Raw genomic sequence first — 23,636 nt, forward strand, 5'->3', positions numbered from 1 at the left:
TACATAAATATATATAAATAACTAAAAAAGAATATTAAAATGGATTTGAAAAGGTGATTATTATGGAGGAGTTTTTCTTAATTTCAAAACGTTTATTCAGTAGGGTATTTAAAATTCTTAGGCATATATACTACTGGCGCATATATCTTACATCACTTTACTAAATGTTCTGTAGCAAAGCAGCTTCTGCAAAAACAGAATCAGTCCTTTATCTTTAGGTCAGCTGTAGAGATCTTCATGGAACAAATCATAAGTATTATTTAATTAAAAGTTTTAGTAATCAGTAAGCCAGTATTAATTAAATTTTTTGCTTAAGCCCAGCTATCACCTGAGCTAATTAACATTTACGATAAAAATACCACTTGCTGTTACATATCCTTTAAAGAATATGTTTTTTTTCCCTCCTTACCTCTCCATCTCCCTCCTCTCACTGACCTCCCAGGGAAATCTGAAGAACCAAACTGTGCTTGTGACCAGTTTCGCTGTGGAAATGGAAAGTGTATACCAGCAGCCTGGAAATGTAACAACATGGATGAATGTGGAGACAGTTCTGATGAAGAGATCTGTGCCAGAGAAGCAAATCCTCCAACATCTGCCTCCTTCCAGCCCTGTGCTTACAACCAGTTCCAGTGTCTGTCTCGGTTTACCAAAGTCTACACCTGCCTTCCCGAGTCTTTAAAATGCGATGGCAACATTGACTGCCTTGACCTCGGAGATGAGATCGACTGTGATGTGCCCACTTGTGGGCAGTGGTTAAAATATTTTTATGGTACTTTTAATTCTCCCAATTATCCAGACTTTTATCCTCCCGGAAGCAATTGCACCTGGTTAATAGACACTGGTGATCACCGCAAAGTCATCTTACGCTTCACAGACTTTAAACTTGATGGTACTGGTTATGGTGATTATGTCAAAATATACGATGGATTAGAGGAGAATCCGCACAAGCTTCTGCGTGTGTTGACTGCTTTTGATTCTCACGCGCCTCTCACTGTAGTGTCTTCTTCTGGACAGATAAGGGTCCATTTCTGCGCCGATAAAGTCAACGCGGCCAGGGGCTTTAATGCTACTTACCAGGTAGATGGCTTCTGTCTGCCGTGGGAGATCCCCTGCGGAGGGAACTGGGGCTGCTACACCGAGCAGCAGCGCTGTGATGGCTACTGGCATTGCCCAAATGGGCGGGACGAGATCAACTGTACCGTATGCCAGAAGGAGGAGTTCCCGTGTTCCCGGAACGGCGTCTGCTACCCTCGCTCCGATCGCTGCAACTACCAGAACCACTGCCCAAATGGCTCTGATGAAAAAAACTGCTTCTTTTGCCAGCCAGGAAATTTTCATTGTAAAAACAACCGATGTGTGTTTGAAAGCTGGGTGTGTGACTCTCAGGACGACTGCGGCGACGGCAGCGACGAGGAGAACTGCCCGGTAATCGTGCCAACCCGGGTCATCACCGCCGCCGTCATCGGGAGCCTCATCTGCGGCCTGCTGCTGGTCATTGCCTTGGGGTGCACCTGTAAGCTTTATTCTCTGAGAATGTTTGAACGAAGGTCAGTATCAAGACAGAGCTATGGTGTTGCATGCTCTGTACAGTAAAAACATGGCCCAGATATTTACAACACATTTTTTAAGGAGATGAGCAATATATTTTTGTTACACTATTGGAGACAGAGCTACCTATTGTCTGTGATTTATAAAATTACAATGAAAAGCATATGACTCAGAAGGTTAATAAGCACATTAAAAAAAACAAACACTTAAGAGTTAATGAGGTGAGAAAAGGCAGTCTGTAGTGTTTTCAGATTAACGTGTTTTATAGGAATTCTGCAAGCTGAAATTCTTGGTCATGGTGCTTTAACCTGAGTTTTTATAAATATTAATTCAACAATTCCAGACATTTGAGAGCCTTCTATGTGCAAAGCAGCATATGGGTGAATAGAGCAAGGAGTAGGAGTAATCTCACAGGCAGTTTACAGTTAGAAGGAAGGAACTGGTGGGTAGGATTAAATGACAAAACATATAAATGCTGTAAGAGCTATAAAATAAAGTGGTATAAAAGTCAGAGAACCTCAGTTAAGTAAGAAATGGTTCAGCGTGAAAGGGTGGCCCTCAGGGAGAGCCGTCTTCCACGTGGCAGAGGAGAGACCTGGAGAAGTTGATGGCAGAGAGGTCTTCTAGAAAGCTCCTGTGGAGACCATGACCATCAGCCCCAGAAGAGTTGCAAGTAATACATACAACAAAGAAGTCACATACCAGACAGCCAAGAACAGATGCACAGTATCAAAACAACCATATGCTTCTTACTTGGCATAAGTGGCCAGAAATGTTTTACTACATTGCAACATGAAACCAAGTAAGCAACATAAAGAGTGATAAAGAACCCACCTGCAGTGCAGGACATGTAAGAGACCTGGGTTTGATCCCTGGGTAGGAAAATCCCCTGGAGGAGGGCGTGGCAGCCCACTCCAGTATTCTTGCCTGGAGAAGCCCCATGGACTGAGGAGCATGGAGGATTACAGTCCATAGAGTCGCAAAGAGTCGGACACGACTGAAGGGACTTAGCGCGTGCACACGCGCGTGCACACACACACACACACACACACACACACACACAGAAGACCAGAGGTCTTGAGTTTAAGAACAGGTTATTACACACACACACACAGGTCTTGAGTTTAAGAACAGGTTATTCCAGAATGGGTTTTGGCAACTCATTTCACTGTTTTCCTTACCTAAAAGGTAAATATGTTGGACTTGACGAATAAAGTATCTTCTAAGAATATTCACATACTTTCACCTCAAGCCCCTCTGATCTCAGAAGGGTAAAGATCTAGTAGTTTTATCTTTTACAGGGATATTTAATATATTAAAACTTAGTGATCCAGGCCCCTAGTGTAAAACCACATGAGGCTGGACTGTCCGCTTCATCTCTGGGTTCTCAGTGTAGGGTAGTATAAATACTCACCAAATGTTGACTGATTCTGCTTGACAAATGAACAAATATATTAAAATTCAGATTGTTTTAATTGTTGATAATTAAAGAATTACTGTTTTGGCTTGACCTTTTTTTTTTTTTTTTTTAAACTCCTTTCATCCCTCTGTTTGTCTCAAAGATCATTTGAAACACAGTTGTCCAGAGTGGAAGCAGAATTGTTAAGAAGAGAAGCTCCTCCCTCTTATGGACAATTGATCGCTCAGGGTTTAATTCCACCAGTTGAAGATTTTCCTGTTTGTTCACCTAATCAGGTATGTTACACTTTGTGATTTCTGTTTCAGTACCTCTTAAAATGAAGTCTATACTTATATGTAATGGTGAAGGACCCTCGATTGTGTCAGAATTTTTGCAGTTGAGTCAAGAATTAAATAAATGGAAGATTTGAAATTATATGGTTGACTCCTGAACAGTGTGGGGGTTAGGGGCGTCAGTGCTCCATGCAGGTGAAAATTCACATGTAACTTTAAAGTTGAGCTTCCCAGGTGGCCCAGTGGTAAAGAATCCACCTGCCAATGCAGGAGATGTAGTTCGATCCCTGGGTTGGGAAGATGCCCTGGAGAAGGAAATGGTAACCCACTCCAGCATTCTTGCCTGAGAAATCCCATGGACAGAGGAGCCTGGTGGGCTACAATCCATGGGGTCACAAAAGAACTGGACATAACTGAGCAACTAAACAACTCTATAGTCAGCCTTCTGTCTAGAGTTCAGTGTCCACAAATTCAACCAGCTATAGATGGTGTGGTGCTGTAGTATTTGCCATTGAAAAAAAATCCGTAAATAAGTGCACCTGGGCAAGCCCATGTTTTTCATGGGTTTACTCTAGTTGTTTCCTTATATTTTAACAAATTCAAAAGTATAGTTTTCATTCTTTACTTCTTATTTGGTTACATGATTCTTAAGCATTTTAATGTTTGCTGCTGCTGCTAAGTCACTTCAGTCATGTCCGACTCTGTGCGACCCCATAGACGGCAGCCCACCAGGCTCCCCATCCCTGGGATTCTCCAGGCAAGAACACTGGAGTGGGTTGCCATTTCTTTCTCCAGTGCATGAAAGTGAAAAGTGAAAGTGAAGTCGCTCAGTCGTGCCTGACCCTCAGCGACCCCATGGACTGCAGCCTTCCAGGCTCCTCTGTCAGTGGGATTTTCCAGGCAAGAGTACTGGAGTGGGGTGCCATTGCCTTCTCCGATTTTAATGTTTAGGATGTGCTTAGTCACTCAGTCTTGTCTGACTCTTTGCGACCCCATAGACTGTAACCCACCAGGCTTCCCTGTCCATGGGGTTCTCCATGCAAGAATAGTGGAGAGGGTTGCCATACCCTTCTCCAGGAGATCTTCCCTACCCAGGAATCGAACCCGTGTCTCTTATATTTCCTGTATTGGCAAGTGGGTTCTTTACCACTAGCGCCACCTGGGAAGCCCTAATGTTTAGAATAATTTAGTACACTGAAATTCAAAAGTAAAGTCTGACAACTTATTTTTTACTTGAACTATTTCAAAGATTTAAGATAAATACTAAAGTTGATATGCTTAGAAATACGTTAGTAACATGCAAGATTAAAATAAGTCATTGAAATGAAGTTAATATTTCTACCTGCCTTGAGAGAAAACCTCTTCACAGCTGAATTTTACAGTGCTTAAAAATCCATATCATTTTCTTTAAATAGTGACTCATTCTTTTTTTAAATTTTTTTAGTTTATTTGGAGTATACCCAGTTAACAATGTTATGAAAGTTTCAGGTGGACGGCAAAGGGATTCAACCATATATATTTATGTATCCATTCTCCCCCAAACTACCCTCCCATATAGTCATTCTTTATTAATGTTGCTGAATTCTTTAAATTTTTGTTAGCAATTTTTTATTGAAGTATAGTTTATTTACAGTGTTGTCTTAGTTTCCAGTATACAGCAAAGTGATTCAGTTATGTACATAGTTATATACATTCTTTTTCATATTTTTTTCCGTAATAGGTTATTACAAGATGTTGAATGTAGTTCCTGGCAATTGCTTTTTAAATTTCTTTTTCAATTCTTAAAGTTGTGCCAGGGTTCATAAGGCCATAAAGGTTTATACATTTAAAATGTAAATTCATCATGAAATAATTCTAAAAATTGTTCCCAGTATCAGAATTAAGAAAAATTGTTGGACATTGTTTTCCCAGTGATTGAAAGTGAAAGTCACTCAGTTGTGTCTGACTCTTTGCAGCTCCATGGGATAGTCCATGGAATTCTCCAGGCCAGAATACTTGAGTGGGTAGCTGTTTCCTTCTCCAGCGGATCTTCCCAACCTAGGGATCAAACCCAGGTCTCCTGCTTTGCAGGCTGCTTCTTTCCCAGCTGAGCCACCAGGGAAGCCCAGTGATTAATTCCATTCAAAATGAAAGTCCATTTCCTTTTTGGTAAATGAGATTTCTGATTGCAATCTGTCACCTTATTTGAGTCTTTTTAGGAAATCTTTGTGAGAATTTATAGTTTTAAAACATTTCTCTGGATATAATTTGCTAAGTAAATAATTCAGAATTTCCACTGGTTAAAATTCTGTGTGCAACATAGGAAGAACCTTTGTGGCTTTTTCATAGTATATTGTTGGTCCTGCCATGGGGAAGGGTTCTTTTTTAGGGAGGAATTCAGAGAATGGTTAATTCCATGCATGCCCGTCTACCATCTGTCACCCACCACCAGTATACCTTGAGGGTACCTTCAAGAGTTTGGTCAACTGTGAGTTACAAGGAGCATAGTCCACATATGATAGCCCTCACTTCTAACACCAATTAGAATCATTGTAAGTTCAAGGGCTCCCAAAACCATCCTCAGGTTGATAATTCACTAGAAAGCCTCAGAGCTCATTGAAAGCTGTTACATACCATGGTGTAACTTTTATTGCTGGGAAAGGACCCAAATTAAATCAGCCTCAGGAGAATACCAAGCATTAACCCTTCCAATTGTCTTTTCCCCATAATGTCAGGACAGTGTAACTCTCTCAACACCAGTGAATGGCAGTATGCATGAAACATTGCCATCCAGGGAAGCTCACCCAAACCTGGTGTCCAAGGATTTTATAGGAGCTCCATCACATAGGCACAGTTCATCGCACACGTGACTGATCCTGGTCTCTAGCCCTTCAGAGATTGACTGATTCTGCTGATTGAAAGCCCTCACCCTGCATCACGTTTGTGTGGCTCAGAGCCTCCACCTGAAACACACTGTTACTCTCTGGCTGGCCCAAGGCTCCACGCAATGACACTTCCAATAAGGGTGACATTCCAGGGATTGAGATCTCTTCCCAGAAGTAAAGGGCAAAGGTCAGACTTCACTTAGGGTAAAATTTCATTAACTCCCCATAACAGCTTTCCTCTTGGATTATAATTTACCCTGAGAATTTTGATTCAAAAAAGTTTTAAAATAAAACATGTTTGTAAACTAGATTTTATTCAGTTAATGAGATTAAATTCTCAAGTTTGAAACTTTTGTTAATAAAGTATCAAGTATCTATATTAGTTCTTAAAAAGAATTATTTTCTGAATTACCATCTCATTCAAAATAGCGATCCTTTCTGAGGCATGCTTGCTTTCTTCTTCTTCATAAACTGAAGAAGTGTATGAAATTATTCCTAAAACAATCATGAGATCCCCTTGTAGAACTGAATGGGCAGTCATTTAATTAAACAGACTTTGAAATGAGTAGAGAACTTCATCTCACTGTGGCAGACTATATTGGTAAAGTCGGCTTTGAAGTGTGCTGAAGGCGTTGTGGATCTCAGCTGCCTAAGAGGGGAGGATAGCTGAAGAGCCTGTATTCCTTGCTGGATTTAATGACAGTGCTCACACAAAGCCTTAGAACTTGAGCCAGATGAGGAGAACCAGATCTGTGGAGTTCATAGGGATGTGAACCACTTTTGGTTTATATTCATAATTGGTGAAAAATCTTACTGGCATACTAAATTTATATATGCTGATATTCAGATTTCTTATTGACAATCTGTTCTTTATTAAGGCAAGACTATGAGATATTCCTATGATAGTAGCTTCTTAGCTTTCTGTGAATTATATTTCAGGAATTATGTTCAAAAAGTCTATATGGAAATCACAAATAAATGCAGTACCAGTCACAGAGAGAGATGGAGAACATACTATCACATTTTCTTATTCTCTTCCCTTCTTTTCTTCTGTGAGGAGGAGGGGCAAGAGTCATTCATTTTGGCAGATAGAAGCTGCCATTTGAAAGGGAGTATATCAACTTACCATTGTTTCTTGGATATACTATGTTTTAAAAATACTAAATGCCAGATTGATGAAAGCTGTGTTTGTTCCAAGTTTGATTACTCCTTTTTATAACCACTAGATGGAGCTTAAAGACTATTTTTATAACAGTAGCTTGTTGGGTTTTTGTGTTTTTTTAAATAATTGATAGTCATTCATCTACAAAAAAAGTAAGTTTTTCTTTCAGTTGAACAATATGGTCACCTCCCAAATGCACTAGTTAAAAATCATCAGTTTTCAAAGAATAAGGTTATAATTTATGTTTAACATGACAATAAGACTTAAATCTTTTAAGACTGAGAAGAAACCTAAATGTATCAGATACCATTGACTAGTGCTATAAACAAATTATTTTCTTTGACTTTCTGTTTTCTGTGCTGCATTACAAATATAATAATTCCTCTGTTTATGGTAATATAAATAAATTTTCTCAGTATCTACTCATCCAACAAATCCTTGGTTTTGACCTTTTAAATCAAGTCTGATTTGTTCTCTTCTAAACAAACAGATAAACAGCCTGGTTTTCACACTCCTGTAAGTCATTTAGAGAATTATGGTAGAGATTATTCTATGCTCCTAGCTAAAGAAGTATCAAATAATTTCATTTTCATCTTTGGTACATTTCTAGGATTGGATTACTGTGTGAAGTTTTAAAACAAAATTGCTGTTGTGATTGACATTATCATTTTAAAGTTCATATATAAAGTATCAAGAAAATCTTAAACACAGTGAACAGTGGTTCCAGTTATAGGTTAGTTTCTGGAGTGGGATGAACCTGTATTAATGAGAGAATTTAATTTATCTTTCATAGACCCTAACAATGAGTAATAGAATTTTTACCCACAACACAGTTTTAATACCTTGTTTTCAGCTGTCTTAAGATTTTTTTTTTTTTTTTTTTGCAGGCATCTGTTTTGGAAAACCTGAGGCTGGCTGTACGGTCTCAGCTTGGATTTACTTCCATCAGACTCCCTATGGCAGGCAGATCCAGCAACATCTGGAATCGTATTTTTAATTTTGCAAGGTCACGCCATTCAGGGTCATTGGCTCTGGTCTCAGCAGATGGAGATGAGGTTGTCCCTAGCCAGAGTACCAGCAGAGAACCTGAAAGAAATCATACTCACAGAAGTCTGTTTTCCGTGGAGTCTGACGACACAGACACAGAAAATGAGAGAAGAGATACGGCAGGAGCATCGGGTGGGGTTACAGCTCCTTTGCCCCAAAAAGTCCCTCCCACGACAGCTGTAGAAGCAACGGTGGGAGCAAGTGGAAGTTCCTCCACTCAGAGCACCCGAGGGGGTCACACAGAGACCGGACGGGATGTGACCAGCGTGGAACCCCCCAGTGTGAGTCCAGCACGGCACCAGCTCACAAGTGCGCTAAGTCGAATGACTCAGGGGCTACGCTGGGTACGTTTTACATTAGGGCGATCAAGCTCTTCGAATCAGAACCAGAGCCCTTTGAGACAGCTTGATAATGGGGTAAATGGAAGAGAAGAAGATGATGATGTCGAAATGCTAATTCCAGTTTCTGAAGGAGCTTCAGACTTTGATGTGAATGACTGCTCCAGACCGCTTCTTGATCTTGCCTCCGATCAAGGGCAAGGGTTCAGACAACCATATAGTGGAACAAATCCTGGAGTGAGGCCAAGTAGTCGTGATGGCCCTTGTGAGCGCTGTGGTATCGTCCACACTGCCCAGATCCCGGACTCTTGCTTAGAAGCAACGCTGAAAACTGAAACGAGTGATGATGAAGCTTTGTTACTTTGTTAGGTACGGATCCCATCAGGGAGCTTGGGTACAAGTTGGAGCAATATCCATTCATTGTTTTGTAACTTTACAATTAAACTAGTTTTCATTTAAAAAGAAAAAAAAAGATGCAGGGTGATTTCTTATTATCATATGTTAGCCTGCATGGTTAAATTAAACAACTGTAACTCTATGAACTTTAGAGTTTACTATTTTAGCAGCTAAAAATGCATTATGTATTCAGATTGTTCAGTAATGTTTTTCCATTTGTTTCTAATTGTTTTCATTCTGGTACTGTGGTTAGCAGTAGAGATATGGCTGCTGAAACTCATTTGACTGTCAGTTTATCTATCCTATGTTAAAATATTTCTTTGTTCAGAATAATACCTTCTTTTAATTAAACCCTTTATGCTTTTGCCAACACATCTCGTAAGTTAATATACTAGATGTTAAGATTGTTGATATAAAAAGTAAAAATTCCTTATACTCATCTATTTTTATTTATATAACATTTGTCTAAGCATTATTGTATTTCATCATAACATGAGCTTGTCAAAGGGAAAAAAAAACTTTGTCTAAAATTTTTTCTCTCATGTTTGACATGCAATGATGTGAAATTTAGATAGTTAGATAAATTAATGGCAAAAAACAAAACTCTTTTATAGGTTTTCTAATGTTGACTTTAATATTCTAATATGGTACAGACCAAATGGTAAAAATCCCAAGTCATTTCTTTTTCATCTCTATTTAAGGACAAATTAAGCAGATGAAGATACTCTACTATGCATTAAATCTTGAACTTGATGTGTACAAAAACTGTACAAGATCAGTTCCACCTGGTAATGTCTTTCCCTGATACAGGGTTACGCTTGTATTGGACCTAGGGATTTGCACTAAAAATCATATTAAGGTCTCAGATGAGTTTAGTGCAGAAGCACTATCACTTTAAATACTATTATTTGCTATCATGATGACTATATTTCCATAGCTTTTTGGGGGGTTGACGGGGCATTTTTATTACAACTTGAGGTTGCTTTGCTGGTTTCATATTTATTTGTTGTATTTAAAGACTGCATTCTTGTAAGAAAGTGATTTTTTTCAATATATTTTATTCATGAGGGGAGGATCATGCTACATGAAAAGCAAATTAAGAAGTCATTCAGATCACCTCCCTTTTTAAAGTAAAGTGAATTGCAAAACCCCGCATATTTTTTTATTGTCAGTTCCCATTTATTTATTTTTTAGCTGTCTGTTTTAGTAGCTTAATGATTGAGTATGAAAAATGTATTTGTGTGTGATTATTGCTATTTATTAAATTTTAAATACTTTGCTGAATGTCATTTTAAAGCATGTTTGCGGTCTTGTGTATTTGTCGTGTTATGCTGTCAGGAAGAACTGACTGAAATGTTTTAATATGTATCAAAAATTAAAATTACTTTTTTTGTATTGCCTTGAGGTACTTTTTAACTTGAAGTTGCTGTTTATTTTTATTTGGTGTGTATACAAATTCAGGCCATGAAATATGCAGTATGTCTAGAAGAAAAATTAAAGGGAGATAGTCTTTCTTAACTCTCTTATCATAAAGTAGTAGCTTATACCAGTTCTCAAGGGTAAAAATCCCTAAGGATCTGAATATTATTTTGCCCTTGAAAAAATTGACGTATCTTAGAAGATTCAGTAACTCTAGCAGTTCTCTTTTTATATTATTTTCAGACATTTTAAACTCCTATGCAATATTTTACTGTCAGAATTTGGGTTACCAAATAAACCTTGTTTGGGTCCTACTAATTATATACTATTATGTATAGGTTTTTTGTTTTTGTTTTCTGGCATGTGTTTTTAATTTCTTTGTTTAAATTAACTAATACATCTTCTTGGTTTAAACATTAAAAAAATCAAGTCTGTCTCCTACTCCTGACACTCATCTTTTAGTTCCCTTTCAAAGAAAAAGGTACAAACACTACATTCTTATATCCCCCCCAGAAATACCATAAACATACATAAATGTATCCATGTGTATAAATGCTATATGATATAATATAAATTGTAACATACTATGCATTCTCTTCTGCACTTATTTTCAAAGGCAAGGTATATCTACTACTGTTTGAAGGTTAAAAGTAAAGTTGGGTATTTCTGTTTTTTGACTTTTCACGTTTAAACACTTGATCTGTCTTGAATTTAAGGCTCCACTTTTTTTTCCCTAGGTAACTACCTAATTACTGCAAGACTGTTTATTAAATCTATCCTTTCCTCACTTTTGCAAATGACCCTTTTATCATATTGCAGATTTTCATATTGTGTGGATATGTTTCTAGACTCCCATTCCATTCTCTTCAACTGACCTGCCTTTCTTTTTTTGTACCAGTCTTCCACTGTTTTAATAACTGTAATTTTTAAGTATTCCAATATTCTTGCTTATTCTTCCAGTTGAACTTTAGAACCAACTCTTGTGTTCCACCAAACAAACCCATAGGACTTTTTTTTTTTTTTTTTTTTGACAGTTTTATAGATCAGCTTGGGGAAATTTGACATCATTATCATGTTAAAAATTCTGTCTAAACCATCCAAAAATGGCTCCCATTTGTTCAAGTCTTTTTGTTGTTTCCTTTGAAGATGCTTCACGTTTTACTTTACTGAGATCTTGTAATGTTCTTCAAGAGTTCTAGGAAATTTTATTATTTTTGTTACCATTATTAAGGAAGTCCTTTTGATTTATAATTTAGTCTTATTTTAGTATATACAAAAGGTAAAATGTTTTCTACTCAGCTACCAGACTCTGATTTTCTTATGGTTTCTAATAGTACTTCACTTAATATTTTTGTGTTTTCCATTTATACAGTCATGTCTTCCAGTTTGCATACCTCTTTTTATGTCTTGCTTGCATTGTCTAGTATTTCTAGAATAATGTTAAAATATATTGGCTACAATGAACTGGGTTGAGATATATACATTTAGTTAATCATATTAAGGAGTATCTGTTGACCCCTGTTTTTTAAAAAAATTAGTCAAGGTTGCATGTTGAATTTTATCACATGCCTTTTCATTTTCTGTGGAGATGATCATATGATTTTTCTCCTTTGACCTTTTAATATGAGTTTTATTAATATATTTTGTACCATCCTTAAATTCCTGAAATAAACTCTACTTGACCATATGTATTACTCTTTCAATGTATTTCCAGATTATTCCATATTTTATTTAGATTTGCATCTGTATTCATCAGTGCAATTAGTCATGTGTGTGTGTGTGCATGCACCTTTGAGCACTACCTTTAAGAAGCTTTGTTATTGATTTTATGCTGGTAAATTGGAAATATTTTTCTTTCTCCTGAGTTCTGGAACAGTTTGCATAACAATGGAATTTTCCTTAAGATTTCAGTGAAATTACCTGGTGCTGGTCAATGTTTGGCAAATAGCTCTTTAACAGCTCTTTTGGTATTTATGGTAACTGGTGTGTGTAGTTTCTGTGTCTTAGCTAGGACCATCAACCATCCATATTGTCCAGGTTTTCAAGTTCATTTCCCAGTGGTGAGCAGAGTTACCCCTTCCTCTTTTGTGTGTGTGGCTCTTTCCCCTGAGTATGTATTATGCTTGCTCCCTTATTTTCTTAATTAAGATAGCTAGTAGTTGGCCTAATTTGCTGTTTTTGTTTGCTTGTTTCACCCCAAGTGGTATGCTTTGAGTGTCTCTTTTATTATTTTTCTGTTTTCCAATTAATTGATTTCCTTAAATAAATGTCCTACTTTTTGCTTTCCTTATTTTGTTGTTGTTTTTTTAACTCCTTGTTAGCATTCAATTTAATCGTTTTTATATTTTCTTAATTATTAATATGAGATTTAATTCTGTTCAGTTCAGTCACTCAGTGTGTCCAACTCTTTGCAACCCCATGAACTGCAGCACGCCAGGCCTCCCTGTCCATCACGAACTACCAGTTTACCTAAACTCATGGCCATTAAGTCGATGATGCCATCCAGCCATCGCATCCTCTGTTGTCCCCTTTTCCTCCTGCCCTCAATCTTTCCCAGCATCAGGGTCTTTTCAGATGAGTCAGCTCTTCGCATGAGGTGGCCAAAGTATTGGAGTTTCAGCTTCAGCATCAGTCCTTCCAATGAACACCCAGTACTGATCTCCTTTAGGATGGACTGGTTTGATCTCCTTGCAGTCCAAGGGACTCTCAAGAGTCTTCTCCAACACCACAGTTCAAAAGCATCAATTCTTCTGCACTCAGCCTTCTTTATAGTCCAACTCTCACATCCATACATGACTACTGGAAAATCCATAGCCCTGACTAGATGGACCTTTGTTGACAAAGTAATGTCTGCTTTTTAATATGCTGTCTAGATTGGTGATAACTTAATTCTGAGCACTGCTTAAATAGGCCAAAACACTTAGGTGTATTAGTGTTGTCATTACTTTTTTATTCCAGGTGTTCTGTTTTTATTTCCTCCTTAACCCACAAGTTGTATAAAAGAAGCCTTTTTTTCCTTTTTTTGCTATGTATTGTTTTTTGTTTTACCAAATAATAGCAGATTCGGTGTGGATATTGGTACTGTTTTCTGATTGCTTTATTCTCTTTTTTTTTTTTTTGGCATCAGAATCAGAGAATGTTATGTGTATTATATTTACTGTGGGGAGTTTATTATCTTTCCTTAACTTTTAATATCCAGGATCATTTTTTTTGACGTATATTCCCTGTTTACAGGATGTAGATTTTATTAGATATTACTCAGTATATCATGTACCATTTAGATCTTCTCCCCTGTACTCTGTCTTATCAGTCTGTCCGTCAGAGCTCCAGTGTTGGTATGAAGGAAGAGGGGCAACCACAGGGCTGTGTCACACAGGCTCAGAGGTCGCAGCCCCGCCTGAGCTCATGTCACTCACTAGGACTGAGAACATAAGCACGTGATGAGGGGAGTCTTCCAGCAAGACGTTGGGGTTTCAGCTGCTACTACTGCTTACCACTGTCATCCACTGTTAAGCTGGAAATAAGTGCATACGACGTTTAGAATAAAGGGAAAAAGCAGAGTGAATTCACTAGGTGTTCACTGAGTCTCTACCACAGACCCAGCGATGCTGCGGTGACCTGCCTGCTGCTCGCCACTCAAGTTGCTTGGCCATTCCCTCACCCTTCCTCCTGAGTTCCAGGGAGAAAAGGACTGCAGCCTGACCCATTTTACTCAAGTGGGCCCCTGTTTAAAAACTGATGGACATCTCTGCACAAGCTTCTTAGGACCTACTCTCAGAAGGGCCAAAATAACACTTCTACTGTATTCTGTTGGTCAAACAAACCACTAAAACCAACCCAGATTCCACAGAAAGACAAATAGACTCCACTCCATAGTAGACATAGCCAAGAATGTGTGACATCTGTAATCCATCTCAGGAGAGTACCTGATGCGTAAGAAACACCAAATTGCCAGAATTAATATCAAGCAGAAAAACAGTGCTACAGTCCCAGTAAGGGTCACTTGTGAACTTCCCTGGTGGTCTAGTGGTTGGGAGTCTGCCAGTGCCAGGGACACACTTCTGATCCCTGGTCCAGGAAGATCCCACATGCTGCAGGGCAACTAAGCCCACTCACCACAACTACTGAGCCCACACACCACCACTACTGAATCCAGTGCTCCAAAACAAGCCACTGCAGTGAGTGAGACGCCCACACTCCGAAACCCAGAGTAGCCTCCCCTCACTGCAACTAGAGAAAGCCCATGTGCAGCACAGAACACCCAGGGCAGCCAAGAATAAATAATGTTTTAAAAAAACATTTGCTAAAAGGATATCACATTAACTCATCTCCTCTGTCATATGTCAAGTACATTAATTGTGCATATCTTGGTTATTAGAAATACAACAATTAGCCTTAGTATATTTGGATGAGAAATCACAGCACTGGTGCAAATTTAGATAAGCACATTTAGGCAGTATGAATGTTAATGTTATTAATATTTTTCAACTAAGTTTATATGTTATTGTAACCTATGGCTTCCTTCATAGCTCAGTCGGTAAAGATTCCACCTGCAATGCAGGAGACCTGGGTTCAGTTCCTGGGTTGGGAAGATCCCCTGGAGAAGGAAATGGCAACCCACCCCAGTATTCTTGCCTGGAGAATTCCATAAACAGAGGAGCCTGGCGGGCTACAGTCCATGGACTCGCAAGAGTCTATAACATATTTTTTTATTTTTAGAGGCAATGTTGTGGATAAAAACAGCCACATTGCCTGCCCTACTCCTTCCTATCATGCAATCTTCAGTAAGTCCCTTAATCGCTCTGCACTTTAGATCTTCATCTATCAATGGGGATGACGGGCCTCTTGGAATATTACTGTATGTAAAGCTCTTGAAGCAGTGCCTGGCTCATCGTAAGGACTACATCTTTGCTATTACTGTCATTGAATGTTAAACAGAAAACATCTCTGAAGCTTGAATTAGATGAGATCTTGTATGTGAAAAGTCCAGAAATACTCATGGTTTCTGAAGATCATGAAGATGTGCTTCCTGGGTGCTTCTGAGGGCAACCACTTCCCCTAGGATCATGAACGTGAACCAGCAACCCAGAATAAACATCAGAATGGGAGCAAGAAAAGGGGAAAAGAAACCGTAGCAGCCCATTTGTGATGAGTTCAAGGGAGTTCCAAGACCCAAGAGACAGGACCTTGCTGAGCCTGGGATCTGAGGAAATTGCCATAGTGACTGAATCTGGAGAAGGGTCTTCAGGGGTCTCCTAGAACAGCAGTAATTTTAGATCACTTAGTCCCCTGTAGAAAGGATAATTAGTGGCTTCCCTGATGGCTCAGGTGGTAAGAGAATCTGCAATGCAGGAGACCCAGGTTTGATCCCTGGGTCCCTCCTCCCTGGAGGAGGGCATGGCAACCCACTTCAGTATTCTTGCCTGGAGAATCCCATGGACAGAGGAGCATGGCAGGCTACAGTCCATGGGGGTCACAGAGAATCAGACACGACTGAGCAACTAACTCTTTCACTAGCAAAGTCCAAATACTTTTTAAAAATTATTTCCTCTTGCTTCTTAAAAAGACTTTGTCAAAATGAAATTTCAAAGAGTGATTTCTACACCCTCGTGTTCATTGCAGCATTGTTTATAATAGTCAAGACACAGAAGTCAAGACATCAACACACGAATGGATAGAACAGTTTGGCATATACTTGTCATCGTTGTTCAGCTGCTAAGTCTGACTCTTTGTAACCCGTGTGTATGTGTGTGTGTGTCATATACTAAGTCTGACTCTTTGTGACCTCTTATGCGCGTGTGTGTGGCATATATATACTCAATGTATAAAAAATGAATAAGCAGTAACGTCAATCAAATAGAATTGGGAAACCAGAGAGGGAGCTCTCACATCCTGCGCTGATAGCAGAGCCTGGGGCAGTAAAGACTCCTCTCCTTTCAAGAACTCAGCCAGTGAAAAGCCATGGACTCTTGGTTTACTGAATCCAACTTCCTTTTCTTGTCTACAAAAGCATTCTCCTTCCCTTACCCTGCGAGACTTGCCTGTGGCTCACCATGGTTGGAGACTCAAATTGCAATCCTTTTTGATCCCAAATAAACCCGTCTCTGGTAGAGAAACATCTGACAGCCTATTTGTTACAGGACAACAAATGGAATTTTTTTTTTTTTAAGTCTCTCAGTCATGTCCAACTCTTCTGTCCATGAAATTCTTCAGGCAAGAATACTGGCATGGGTTGCCATTCTCCTCTACAGGGGATCTTCCCAACCCAGAGCTTGAACTCAGGTCTCCCACATTGCAGGCTGATTCTTCACTGTCTGAGCCACCAGGGAAGTGGCAACAAATGGAACTGTATTCCATGACATGAAAAAGAAGGAAATCCTGCCATTTGCAACACAATGAATGGACTGTGAGGATATTATGCTAAGTAAAACAGGTCAGAGAAAGACAAACACTGCATGATATCATTCATAGGTAGAATCTAACGAAGCATCTCACAGAAACAGAAAACAGATGGGTGGCTGCCATGAGCAGGGCTGCAAATGCAGGAAGACAGTCAAAAGGTACAAACTTCCAGTTACAAGATGAATAAGTTCTGGGGACAATGTACATTAACTATAGCATGCTGACCACGGTTAACAATACTGTACTGTGCACTTGAAAGTTGCTAAGAGAGTTCATTTTAAATGTTCTCACCATATACACATACACAAAGCTGTAATGGGGAGGTGATTGCTGCGTTAACTCACTTTATTGTGGTAAACATTCTGCAACATGTACATACATCAAATCATTCTGTGTAGCCCTTAAACTTATACAATGGTTATATGTCAATTATATTTCAATAAAGCTGGAAAAAATTCTCCTCAAGATCAGTATTGTGGATCTCACATTTTAAAAAGCAAAGCTATGGGGCTTCTCTGGTGGTCTAGTGGTAAAGAATACACATCAAAATTCAGGGGACATGGGTTTGATCCCGGTCTGGGAAGACCCCACATGCCGAGGGGCTACTAAGCCCATGTGCCACAACGACTGAGCTCACGCCCCACAATTACTGAAGCCTGCACCCTGAGAGCCTGTGTTCTACAACAAAAGAAGCCACCGAAATGAGAAGCCCGAGCACCGCAAGGAACAGTAGCCCCCTCTCGCCGCAACCAGAGAACGCCAGAGCAGCAGTGGCCACCCAGCACAATCAAACATAAATAAATAAACCTTTTTTAAAGTGAAACTATTAATAAGAAGAAAATGCTAGAATAGAAATGAAACCTTTGGTTAAAAATAACATCTGATGAGCACAGTGCTACAGACTTTACATGACCTACGTAATTTAAAGTATACAGCCCTTATGGGTTGCTACCACTATTCCAAAAAAAAAATCAAGAGGCATAGAATTAAGAAGGTTAACCAAGAATCCACAGATGACAGATGATAAAGCCAGAACTCAAATCTAGAGCAGTCTGGCTCCAAAGTACAAGGTTTTTAACCTTACTTTATTATATTCTTTCCTGGTGGCTCAGATGGTAAAGAATCTTCCTGCAATGCAGGAGACCCAGCTTTAAACCCTGGGTCAGGAAGATCCTCTGGAGAAGGAAATGGGAACCCACTCCAGTGTTCTTGCCTGGAGAATCCCATGGACAGAGGAGCCTGACAGGCTACAGTCCATGGGGTCACAAAGAGTCAGACACGACTGAGCAACTAACACACACTCATATTCTTTCTAATCAAGGGGGCACTTCCTTTATTTCCTTAAGTATTATAATATTGCTGAAAAATATTTTGCTAAGAAAGCTCAAAATAACTGGGAAGCCATAGCACTGTATGAGTGAGGTCAAAGGGCAGGAGTTTCTGGATGTATATATTAGTGTTGCTGGCAAAAGGGCAGAAGAAACCTCTGAGCTGTGGCATCTTTTTGTTCAAGGGGGACAATGATAGACACTGACATTGGCTGAATTATGTGCCCCAGAGATACCTGGATGTCCTTCTAGTCCCTGGAATGTTGCTTTCTATGGTAAAAGGGACTTTACAGAGGTGGCCAAGTGAAGGATTTACTGAAATGGAAAGATTATCCTGGATTATCTCAGTGGCACGTCCTGCAAGTTTCCCCCCAGGGCAGGTCAATGTTGGTGTGTTGGACCTGGACCCCCCACATTTCTTACCTTGTTAGAGGAAGGAGCTTTTTATTCAAGCTCATGCTATTAGCTATCTGAGGAAAAACGGATGACTCCCCAATATTTAGCTAACAGTCTGCATGAGCTTTGTAGCCCGCAGTCAGAAGTGCTAGAGGTGTAAAGAGTGATGGATGTGGGAATTTTATGATGGTAGGAGTCAATGCTCCTCTGTTTGTGTAACCTGAAGCCCAAGTGTGGCCAGGATTTGAACTTGGCATTAGAGTTTGGTCTCACATGAGTAAACTGAGTGTGTGCTTGGTTGCTCAGTCGTGTCCCAACTCTTTGTGATCCCCTGGACTGTACCCTGCCAGGGTCCTCTGTCTGTGGGATTCTGCAGATAAGATTACTGGAGTGGGTTGCCATATCCTTCTCCAGGGGATCTTCCTGACCCAGGGACTGAACCCGAGTCTCCCGTGTCTCCTGCATTGCAGGCATATTCTTTACCCGCTGAGCCATCGAGGAAACCCAGGTTCCAGAATGAGAGGTTTACCTCAAGCATTTACAGTTCAGTTCAGTCATTTTACCTCAAAAACTCCATTTGTTAAAGGGGAAAATAGTACTTACCTCAAAGAGGTGTTGTGGAGGACAAAGTAAAATAATGCATGTGAAGCCTTTGGCCCAGGACTAACTTGATTCCAGTACTCAGGAAACCTCAGCTTCCTCTTCTGGTATTTCCTCCCTCTGCCCAGGAGGTTCAAGGAAGAGCTCCCTCTAGAGGTGAGCAGTGGTCAGCTCTCTTTCTCTGGCCCTGCAGAGTCAGGGGACCACACCAGCTGTCATGCCTGTTACTGCTGAACAGAGAAAGATGTTGTCCCTGCTTACCACCAAAAGTTCCCACCAATAACCTACATCTGGATTTACACTCTGTATGTGGAACTCTTTCCAAGAAGATCCCTGCTGCCTCAGTAGAGGCCCCAGAAATAAAGTGAAGTCGCTCAGTCGTGTCCGACTCTTTGAGACCCCATGGACTGTAGCCCACCAGGCTCCTCCATCCATGGGATTCTCCAGGCAAGAGTACTGGAGTGGGTTGCCATTTCCTTCTCCAGGGGGATGTTCCCAACCCAGGGATCGAACCCGGGTCTCCCGCATTGTAGGCAGACGCTTTACCGTCTGAGCCACCAAAATCCCACTAATTACCATTAAAAATTATGACTCTTCTTGAATGGAATGATCAACACTTGAATCACTATGCTAAATGGTAAAGGTGAACACTCCTCTCTGAATGAAAATCTTTTACAAAGCAATACCAAAAGCATAAGACAACTTCCAGTTACTACCAAGGGCTGAAAGAATAATTCACCACCTGATTAAAGTACACATGCTGAAGACACAAACACTATCGGTTAAGTATAGTCTTAAATATACATGCAAAAACCTGACTAATTTCCATACAGTGTTGAAAAAGGTCTTTCAACATCACCTTATTTTAAGACACGGGTTTTGTAAATATGGTTATTATTGAGGTCTCCGTCTCTTTGGGAAATAAAGGATCAACATATTTTTTAGAAAGAACAAATATGTAAATCACAATAATAAAACTATAATATTCATCTATAATATGGCTTCCTTGAACCTTTAAAACAATTTTTTCCTGAAAAAATTAATCTGAAACATGCTGAAGTACATGTTTTCAACATATACTGATCTTTATCATGAATTAAATCCTTCCATTGTAACTGTGATCCACAGAGTCAAAGGCTTTGGTATAGTCAATAAAGCAGAAATAGATGCTTTTCTGGAACTCTCTTGCTTTTTCTATGATCCAGCGGATGTTGGCAATTTGATCTCTGGTTCCTCTGCCTTTTCTAAAACCAGCTTGAACATCAGGAAGTTCATGGTTCACATATTGCTGAAGCCTGGCTTGGAGAATTTTGAGCATTACTTTACTAGCGTGTAAGATGAGTGCAATTGTGCGGTAGTCTGAGCATTCTTTGGCATTGCCTTTCTTTGGGATTGGAATGAAAACTGACCTTTTCCAGTCCTGTGGCCACTGCTGAGCTTTCCAAATTTGCTGGCATATTGAGTGCAGCACTTTCACAGCATCATCTTTGAGGATTTGAAATAGCTCAACTGGAATTCCATCACCTCCACTAGCTTTGTTCGTAGTGATGCTCTCTAAGGCCCACTTGACTTCACATTCCAGGATGTCTGGCTCTAGGTCAGTGATCACATCATCGTGATTATCTGGGTCATGAAGATCTTTTTTGTACAGTTCTTCTGTGTATTCTTGCCATCTCTTCTTAATATCTTCTGCTTCTGTTAGGTCCATACCATTTCTGTCCTTTATCGAGCCCATCTTTGCATGAAATGTTCCTTTGGTATCTCTGATTTTCTTGAAGAAAATTCTGAAAGAGATGGGAATACCAGACCACCTGATCTGCCTCTTGAGAAATTTGTATGCAGATCAGGAAGCAACAGTTAGAACTGGACATGGAACAACAGACTGCTTCCAAATAGGAAAAGGAGTTCGTCAAGGCTGTATATTGTCACCCTGTTTATTTAACTTACATGCAGAGTACATCATGAGAAACGCTGGACTGGAAGAAACACAAGCTGGAATCAAGATTGCTGGGAGAAATATCAATCACGTCAGATATGCAGATGACACCACCCTTATGGCAGAAAGTGAAGAGGAACTCAAAAGCCTCTTGATGAAAGTGAAAGTGGAGAGTGAAAAAGTTGGCTTATAGCTCAACATTCAGAAAACAAAGATCATGGCATCCGGTCCCATCACTGCATGGGAAATAGATGGGGAAACAGTGGAAACAGTGTCAGATTTTATTTTTCTGGGCTCCAAAATCACTACAGATGGTGACTGCAGCCATGAAATTAAAAGGCACTTACTTATTGGAAGGAAAGTTATGACCAACCTAGATAGCATATTCAAAAGCAGAGACATTACTTTGCCAACAAAGGTTCGTCTAGTCAAGTCTATGGTTTTTCCTGTGGTCTTGTATGGATGTGAGAGTTGGACTGTGAAGAAGGCTGAGCGCCGAAGAATTGATGCTTTTGAACTGTGGTGTTAGAGAAGACTCTTGAGAGTCCCTTGGACTGCAAGGAGATCCAACCAGTCCATTCTGAAGGAGATCAGCCCTGTGATTTGTTTGGAAGGAATGATGCTAAAGCTGAAACTCCAGTACTTTGGCCACCTCATGCGAAGAGTTGACTCGTTGGAAAAGACTCTGATGCTGGGAGGGATTGGGGGCAGGAGGAAAAGGGGACGACAGAAGATGAGATGGCTGGATGGCATCACTGACTCAATGGACGTGAGTCTGAGTGAACTCCGGGAGTTGGTGATGGACAGGGAGGTCTGGCGTGCTGCGATTCATGGGGTCGCAAAGAGTTGGACTGATCTGATCTGATTGTAACTATACTTCTAAGGCAGACATTTCAGGAATGGTATGCAACAAATTCTATTAGAAATAAAGATGATATTCAATGAATAATAAGCCATTATCCTTAAGATCTGATTAATTTTTAGTGCCTTTTTTATCCTGACACTTTTCACTGGGAGTTCAGTAGTAAATTCTAGAGCATACGGATGTCCATAAAGACTGAACTTGTTTGTTGATCTTGGTTAGCTATTCCATAAATTCCTACAGACTTTAAACATCATCAAATATTCTGCTGTGAGACATTGAGAGGTATCATCCACCAGGCTGATATCTGAAAGGTGGATAAAGAAATGATCTTCCTGATTCAGATTCAAGAGGGTCATCAGTGAGTGTTTCTGCATTAAAAATAAAGCAGCCCCAAATCTAGAAGGCAAGTGCTTCTTGGTCTGCTATTCACTTACCTAGACCCGAGAAGAGTTTAACTCAGACCTATCCCTGGCACTCTCTGGATGGGTGACTTGTCCCTGTTCACAGAATCACAGGACTGTAACAGTACATGTAGTAGTAGTAAAGTTGCTCAGTCATGTCCGATTCTTTGTGACCCCAGGGACTGTAACCCACCAGGCTGCTCTGTCCATGGGGTTTCTCAGGCAAGAATACTAGAGTGGGTAGCCATTCCCTTCTCCAGGGGATCTTCCCGACCCAGAGATTGAACCTGGGTCTCCTGCTTTGCAGGCAGATTCTTTACTGTCTGAGTCACCAGGGAAGCCTAACAAGCTCTTGTCAACCTAGCTCCTCATGTTTCATTTGAGGAGCCTGAGAGGGACTTGTCCAGACTCACACCAGAAGCTGGCATCAGAGCTGGACTAGACTCCTGATTCCCTTCCATGCCACCTACCTGCCTTTCTATCACTGATTCAGGTTTAACCTCATTCCCCTGCCAGGGACTTTGATACCAGTGAGGGCCAGGCGACCAGGGCTGCCCACAGCTCCCAGCAGGGGCATACTGGAGATGCCCAGCTCTGCCCCACTCTCTCCTTGTTCACTCTGGCTCACACACCCTCATCATCTCCTCTTTCTGCCCCATGGACAACTTTTCCTCGAGCTGGAAACAACTCCCTGAAACCCCCTCATAGCCACAAGGGCCTGGAGCAGGAGTGAAGATGGCTCAGAAGAACAGGGAAAGCAAACTCAGGTCCTCCAGGGTTGTGGAGGACTTAAATATGCCTGAACCTGGAAGGTTTGTTTCCCCCAAAACCTGAGCTGCTCAGAAAAGGAAGTCACTCTTTGCTGCTCGGCCTTTCTATCCCTTGAGACCATCAGTCAGAACTGGGAAAGCCTTCTGACTGCTCTCACCTACACACTGGAGAAGATCCTGATGTTGGAAAGACTGAAGGCAAGAGAAGAAGGAGAGAACAGAGGATGAGATGGCTAGATGGCATCACCGACTCAATGGACTTGAACTTGCGCAAACTCCGGACGATGCTGAGGGACAGGGAGGCCTGGCGTGCTGCCATCCATGGGGTCGCAAAGAGTCGGACATGACTGAGCGACTGAATAAGAACGTGTTTCTCTGGGTTAAGCATCCACAATCCTTGTAACCAACCCTCCTTTAAAGTGAGTCTTCTGAGGAGTAATGGTTCCTCAAACACACTTTAGTATATTAGCCA

The 23,636-nt window shown here is 40.4% G+C and overlaps 1 protein-coding gene across 2 annotated transcripts in view; it reads left to right on the forward strand.

Moving 5' to 3' along the window:
- LRP12 (LDL receptor related protein 12) overlaps positions 1–10,442 on the forward strand; it is a 90,275-nt gene extending 79,833 nt beyond the window's left edge. For both annotated transcript variants that reach the window (XM_019973842.2, XM_019973843.2), the window contains 3 exons: positions 443–1,547; positions 3,111–3,243; positions 8,154–10,442. In XM_019973842.2, coding sequence (XP_019829401.2) covers positions 443–1,547; positions 3,111–3,243; positions 8,154–9,020 — 2,105 coding nt within the window. In that variant the 3' untranslated portion in view covers positions 9,021–10,442. The remainder of the gene's footprint in view (positions 1–442; positions 1,548–3,110; positions 3,244–8,153) is intronic.
- Positions 10,443–23,636: the final 13,194 nt, after the last annotated feature.

The sequence above is a fragment of the Bos indicus genome, chromosome 14 (genome assembly GCF_029378745.1).
Source record: "Bos indicus isolate NIAB-ARS_2022 breed Sahiwal x Tharparkar chromosome 14, NIAB-ARS_B.indTharparkar_mat_pri_1.0, whole genome shotgun sequence".
Taxonomy (NCBI): domain Eukaryota; kingdom Metazoa; phylum Chordata; class Mammalia; order Artiodactyla; family Bovidae; genus Bos; species Bos indicus.